This window comes from Haplochromis burtoni, unplaced genomic scaffold (assembly GCF_018398535.1).
Source record: "Haplochromis burtoni strain Fernald_Lab_line unplaced genomic scaffold, NCSU_Asbu1 Contig_2413, whole genome shotgun sequence".
Taxonomy (NCBI): domain Eukaryota; kingdom Metazoa; phylum Chordata; class Actinopteri; order Cichliformes; family Cichlidae; genus Haplochromis; species Haplochromis burtoni.
The window spans coordinates 1-7,654 of record NW_024584774.1 but is presented as its reverse complement, the minus strand read 5'-3'; the positions used below and the strand labels follow the sequence as shown (position 1 = coordinate 7,654).

Genomic DNA, 7,654 nt, shown 5'->3' with positions numbered 1-7,654 from the left:
GATGGACAAGAAAAGTTCAAAGCCATCAGGTGCTCAGTTTAGAAAAAAGAGAAAAGAAGAGGAGGAGAAACGAGCAAAAGATACAGGTAAGCAGATGTGTATTGGATAATGGCAGGTCATCCTGAAACAATCAGAATCAGAATACTTTATTAATCCCTAAGGAAATAATGTGGGTTACAGTTGCTCCAAAGAAGAAATGGTAAAAATAGTAACAGTAACAGACTAAACTCCAAACAGTACATTATGTTACAGATTTTAATGTTAATTAGTCATTGTCAATTTTGTTGCCTGTTCTCATTGTATGACGAATTATGATGGCTGTTTGGTAGCTGTTTGCATACAATGCATACTCTCTCTCTTTATGTGTGTGGTCTCTGAAATTCAGTATGGTTCCGACAACAGTTTTATGTTAATGTATAATCCTTAATATGTTTTATGTGTGTGTGTGTATTGGGCCTTTTTTCAATTTAGGCGTGTCGTTCTATTTTTCACCTTGGGGCGCCAAACAGGCTAGGACCGCCACTGGGTGAAATGTCTTGTCCATATGATCTACACACTATCCGAGATCTGTCCGAGCCGAGGGCTCGAACGGCAACCTTCTGATTACAAGGCAAACTGCCAACTCTTGAGCCACGATCGTCCTAAACAACAATAATAATAATTATTTGATGTAAAAAAAAAGTTTATAAGAATCATTTTATATATTTTTCCATAGCATTACATTTGAATTTAACAGTTCAATCTTTCAAATAACGGACAAATATTTGTGAAATTATGATACATTTGTGAATGTATTTTAACAATCTAAATATGCTCATGTACAGACAGATACATTTAAAAAACAAGAAAATTATGTTTTATTACATTTACAGTGATTTTACGTTAATTTACATTTGAAATGTAAAATCACAGTCTATTTATGTGAATTTAATGATATTCTGGAAAACAGCACAAAACTGTAAAATACACAGTAAAATACTTTTATATTACTTTTTTTTTTACAGTGTAACAAAGGCACAACACAGAAAAGAGGTTGGAACTAATAAAGCAGAAATACTTTGCTACTCTAGAATTTACAGGTATCTACATCTTTTTACTTTTCTTCCCTACATTTTAACGCAAATATCTGTCTTTTTCACTCCTTACATTTTAAAACAGACTCATTGCTTTTGGTTTAACACATTTAATTAATGTTTTTTTTCTTTTTTTGCACACTGGACAATGTGCAAATGAACCTGAACAGGTAAAATATTAAAAAAAAAACCTTTCAACTAACCAGACTTGCCAAGTGTAATGAGAAGAAAGGACAGTTGTGGGTTTACATTTATTTTGACCTTCAAAAATACATTTAGTGCAAAAATCTTGGAAATGGAAGTAATCTTAGATATACACGAAATATTCCAACTTTCTAACTAATTACACTAGAGGTGTCAACAAGGCCCAGGAGCCAAATTTGACCCAGCAAAGTAAGAAAAAACAAGTTACAGAAAGCCTTAGAAAACTATACTAACTATAAGTGCGAAACTGAGCTGTGCAATGTGCATATGGCCTGAGGGATGTAACAGTGGGTTATATCACAGTGTTCAGAGTAACAGCCTGCTTGAAGAAACTGTCTTTGCGTGGCTTGTTTTACTAAACAGCGGCAGAGCCTCCTGAATGCAGCAGTTTGAACAGTTCATGTCCGGGACGTGAGCGGTCTGCAGAGATTTCCTAACACTGGACCTCTACAGGTCCTGGATGGAGGCAAGATCAGCACTGATGATCATCTCTGCAGATCTGATTGCCTGTTGCAGTCTGGCCCAGTGACTGATGTCCACAGAACAGACTAGATGATAGGAATGTGGAAGATGACCAGCAGCTCCTGTGGCAGGTTGTAGTTCCTGAGGCAACTTAGGGCCTTCTTCTGGAAAGAGTTTATATGCAAGGATCACTTCAGATCGTGTGGAAAGGTGGATCCTAGGAATCTGAAGTGATCCACAGTAGCTACTGTATTGTTAAGCATCAGAAAAATCAGACTTAAGGATCAGACCAATGATGGTGGTGTCATCAGCGAACGTAAGGAGTTTCACATATGGGACAAGAAAAGCAGGGAGAGAACACACCTGTGGGGGAGGCTGGTGAGGGTAGTTTGTGTGTGGGATGTGGTGCTTCTTGGACTCACCTGCTGCTGGGAAATGAGCTACCAGAATTTTTTTTGTGCAAATTTTACACATTTATTTCTTACTATTTAACAGATTTCTAAATTTTGTCATGTAGAAAAACTGATTTGCACTGTAAATGTTCAGCATCAACTTTCAATCCTTCAAACAATCAAAAAGCCATTTAATTGTACAAGTGTTAAGTAAAAACGAATTTCATGTTTGATTAAGCAGAAATTCTAAAACTGGTCCAGTTGCTAAAACCTCTGACTGGTTCAATAAGTGTTAAAGAAAAAGAGGATAAAACTGAGAAAACTACTAAAACTGCTTCACATCCATGTGGTTGTGGATCAGATTTATAAGACAGCATAATATCAAAATAGATTGACACTCTGATAGTGCTGCCACATCTAAAGCAGTTTTTCTTTTAATCCTTTTCACATGTGCAGTCTCCACGGTGCCTGTTATTTCCTTGAACAGTAATGAGAAGAAAGACTGAAATTTACAGCCTTTCTACATATCAGTGTTTTTTTGGTAATTAGGCAGGTGACCATCAAAAATACATTTAGTGCAAAGACATCTACAAAATGTAAATCATCTGGGAAATGCAGATAAATAATAAAACTTCATATCCGCTCACATCAATAGACATGTTTTCAGACAACTCCAAATAAAACACAAATTTCAGTAAAAATTAAACATTTTTTTGGACTTATTTTAAAATGGATGTCAAACAATGGGTGTGACACTTAGCTGTGTGTGAAACTATTTTCTGATCGAATAAAACAAAAATTAGTTCTTTTTAAAATAACAACACTATAAATTTTTTTTCGAATTTTGGTCAGTTTGAAACCGTAAATCAGAGGATTCATAATAGGAGGAATGACAAGAAACTCTAATGCTACAAAGTTTTGAAGGCAGGCAACTCTTTCGAACCCAGTCGCATACTTATAACATCAGTAAGTATTGCCACAACAAAAGTAAATAATGAGACGAGATGTGGGACACATGTTTGCATGAACTTTGCCCTGTTTTCTATAGACTTTACACATGTTTGAATGATATACATATAGGACCAAACTATAAAAACACCATGAAGCAAATAAATAATTATTGTAATATTTGCAAATATGCCATTAACTATAGTTTGTGCTGGAAAACAAGCGAGTTGAACAATACTCCAGTTCACACAGAAGAGTCTGGAAATATACGGGCTGCATAACTTCAGTCTGGATGTTAGAAAGGCATTCACAGCCATAATGCAGAAGGTTGTTAACCACAAAAAACATGCAAACCTAATGACTCTTTGCTTTGACATGATAGAGTGGTACTTCAGTGGCTGACATATGGCCACATATCTGTCATATGCCATGAGTGCAAGAATCGACAGTTCACCACAGACAAAAGAATAAATCACCTTAGTCTGAATAAGGCAACCATAATATGAGATGAGATGAACATCAGAGAGGAGATCCCAGAGAAATTTGGGGAAGAAACCTGCTGTTCCATAAAGTGCATTGATGCAAAAGACACAGAGCAGAATATACATTGATTCATGGAGGTTGCTGTCCAAGATGATGATCACAATGAGAGAAACATTTAGCAGGCAAATGATGCAGTAACACAACAAACTGAGGAAAAAGAGAACAAACCTGTGACTGACTGTTTCATTGAAACCTGAAAGAAAAAACATTGTTATTACAGAAACATTATTCATTGTGATTGAGAGATGTAAGTGAAGCCTAGTCTCTCACTGTATCTGGTTCTTCCTCTCTCCTCTATCAGGTACAGATAACAGCAACACGTGAGCTGGGATTTCAAACCAGCCAATCATTGATCTGGAATGAAAGCTCACAGCTTTGGAAAATCACAGGGGATTTAATATGTATCATGTACTAAACACATAATAAAACAAACCTGCAGGTTCTTGAAAAAGAAATATTAAAAACGTTTTACAACTTTATTTAAAAAATGCTTTCTTCATAATACTGTTAGGAATTTCTTACATTTATGCCAATTAAACATATTTGTCCAGGGCTTGTTGTGGTTTTCTTCTGTTTTTCGTTTGTAGTCTTTCGTAGTCCAGTCAGATCAGTTGTTGCTTCAGTGATAATGATCAGGCTCTCTGACGTTTGCTGAAGTCACTAGAAAGACAGTAAGAAGTTCTTGTGAATGTTGCTTTGTCTTTGCCTCTTAGTAACTTGAAAGCTGTTGCAGCTTTCTGCTCTTACCTGTACTCTCTCCTGTCATCCTACTTTCACTGAAATTCCATCGGGAATCGCTGAAAAAAGACGAGTCCGGGTCAACAACGATGTTACCAGGAGCAACAACGTGCATACGGTTTCTCTACAACATTGTTTTTTTATAGTAAATATCACTACGTCACGTCAAAACTGGTGAAGAGGGCTTCAACGTAACAGGACATCCGTACTCTAACATCACCGATATACTCTTTTTAGCTTAGAACCAGTCGATCCTGAGAGCATTGGACCCCTCTTTCCTAGAGTCTGCAGCCAGCTAGAAAAAGACGCTTACCTCGCCAGACCTCTATAATAGTGTATTACTATGATAACTGCTATCACCACAGATCATCTGGAATTCACAGGACTTACCTCTAGAGAACATCACTAACAAGAATATGATTGTATAAAACAACCTAAAATAAAGGTCATGTGATGACTTTAGCATACTGTAATATACGATAAGATTGAACTTAATACATTCTATAAGGCAAATAATGGCATAAAAAACTTGATCCAACACATCCCGGGCATCTCATTCTGCAGTGAACCTTAGTTGACATATCCTTTTCCCAGCCAGAATATCGTTTTCATAATGGTCTGAGCGGAATCGTTGCCACCCTTCGGCCTCTCGAGAGTCTTGTGACCATTGTCGGTGAAAGGTGGGTCCTAGGAATCTGAAGTGATCCACGGTAAGTACTCTATTTTTAAGGATAGTTAGGGCGAGTCTGAAGGTTCACTGTCACCTCCACGGTTGGGTCCGGGTGGTTCTGACTGCAACAGTGGAACAGCTGGTCCACATCCTGTTTCTATGCGGATTCATCTTCATTGTGGATCAGACCAGTGATTACCAGTTTGCAAATCATGCGAACAGATCCATAGAAGATGCCATCAACGTAGCTCTCCACTCTGTGCTGAGCCACCTGGAGCAGCGGCAAAGCTACGTCAGAAAGCTCTTTGTGGGTGTTCTCAGAATCTCATCTCTACTTTGTGGTTCTGTTGGCTTCATCAGGTGATGGCCTTCTGCTCGCTTTGGAACGGTTCACAGCTGAGTGTGAAGCAGTGGGAATGAGAATCAGCACCTCCAAATCTGAGGCCATGGTCCTCAGCCGGAAAAGGGTGGAGTGCCCACTTCAGGTCACGGACGAGTTCCTGCCCCAAGTTTAAGTATCTCGGGGTCTTGTTCATGAGTGACGAGAGACGGGAGATCGACAGACTGGATTGGTGCTGCGGCTGCAGTGATTTGGATCGACTATATCCAGTCTGTTGTGGTGAAGAGAGAGCTGAGTGTAAAAGCGAAGCTCTCAATTTACTGGTCGATCTACGTCCCTCCCCTCCCCTATGGTCACGAGCTGTGGGTAGTGACCGAAAGAATGAGATTGCGGATACAAGGGCAGAAATGGGCTCTCCTGAAGGGTGGCTGGCCTCTTCCTTAGAGATAGGGTGAGAAGTTCAGTCTTCCGGGAGGGGCTCAGAGTAGAGCAGCTGCTCCTCCACATTGAATGGAGCCATTTGAGGTTGTTGGCATGGGACCGATGGGTGTTCGGGCTGCGGTGAAGAAGCGGAACCACCAAATACTGCCTGAACTGAGAAGTCAGCTCACTGCATGCCCTGCCGTTGCATCGAGTCACATCACTGGGCCAAGAAGTGTAAGAGATGGCCAGGTAGACACGACCCTGAAGACACAGCGACGTCCTGGGCAGATACTCAACGTTCTAGTTTATGACGATGAAATATATCTATGGCAGATGGAGGGCCGTGCTGAGTAAGGCAGAGATGTCGACCACGCGAATGGAGGGAGACGGTTGCGTACTCATGGTTGTGGCCTTCGGTTGTGAGCACTCAACTCCAGTCACTGCAGTTCGAAGACATCTCAAGCGTGTAAGGAGGTCTGTCGAACATGATTCTGCGACGCTCATCAGGTGTACCAGGTGCTGGCAGAGGTAACTAATGACATGCTCTTGTCACCTACTGACATGAGAACTGTTCCACTGTGATACAGAGCAGTCACCCTCTGATGTTGAGGCGTTCGCGCCGCAATTGACGTCACACTGAGATATGGATGCAGGTTGAGTGCCTGCAAAGAATGGATATTGGTGCTATTGTTTGTTTTGTTTGATGCAATGTATTCTGTATGTGGAATTATGTCACTGGATAATAATTGAAGGGATATATTTTTGTTACAGTGCTAATAATTATACAAAAGCACTGCCCAGATATCCCCTAACTAAATAACACAACAAACTGTCAAACATTCAGGCTTTGACTTTAAACCGGCCCAGTTTCTGGGTTCAGAGAACTTGTGTTCCCCATCTATCTCCATTCCTCAAATACAACTTGCGCTCCCACAAGGCTTCTGCAGCCTCCCTGTAAGTCTTAAACCTAAGCTGGTGATAAATCATGCACAGAGTTGCTGAAGACAGCAGCATAGCTCAGCTGATCTGCAAGTGATGTGGAACCGACTGAGGGCAGGATGGAGAGATCGTGCTCAAAGTTGGGTCGTTGTAATCGAAGGTCGCCAGGATTTTGAGCTCCGCTCAGTCCGTCGTGTCCTTGGCGGACATTTATTCACCCGTTGCCTACTGGTGACTGCAGAAGGGCCGCTGGCACCAGTGTTTGCACCTGTTCGCCTCTTCCTCAGTGGGCGCCAGGGTGCTGCAGGCACAATGACATGCACAGACAACAGTTGCTTTGAATAGCTGGATGACCCTGAATGTGCTACAAGTGACGGGCACAGGTTCACCAATCAAGCTCCCTTAATACACTATACAAACATACCATACTCAATATTTAAATTCATCACTGTATATATAGCCTGTCATAGTATACAGTCCACAGAACTGTGGACCTCACCCCCCTTTCTTCTTTTCCAGCATGTCTGCACTGGGTAGGAGTGTTTATAGTGACAATAAAAGGCATTCTAGTCAATCAGTTTAGAATGTCAAGAACAGCAGGGAGAGAACACGCCTATTGGGGAGGCCTTTGCTGGTAGTTTGTGTGTGGGATGTGGTGCTTCTTGGCCTCACCTGCTGCTGAGAAATGAGCTACCAGATTTTTTTTTTTTTGCAATTGTACACATTTATTTCTTACTATTTAACAGATTTCTCATTTCTTTTTACTTAATACAGTAAAAAGAAACATTTTGTCATGTAGAAAAACTGATTTGCACTGTAAATGTTCAGCTTCAACTTTCAATCCTTCAAACAATGAAAAAGCCATTTAATTGTACAAGTGTTAAGTAAAAACGGACTTTCATGTTTGTATTAAGCAGAATTC

At 40.3% G+C, this 7,654-nt stretch overlaps 1 protein-coding gene across 1 annotated transcript; it reads right to left on the bottom strand.

The window, feature by feature from the left end:
• Positions 1 to 3,039: 3,039 nt before the first annotated feature.
• LOC121813747 (olfactory receptor 2K2-like) lies at positions 3,040 to 4,015 on the bottom strand. Its single transcript, XM_042217644.1, has one exon. It carries the CDS (start codon positions 3,853 to 3,855, stop codon positions 3,040 to 3,042), a length of 816 nt encoding a protein of 271 aa, XP_042073578.1. The 5' UTR covers positions 3,856 to 4,015.
• Between the last annotated feature and the right edge of the window lie 3,639 nt (positions 4,016 to 7,654).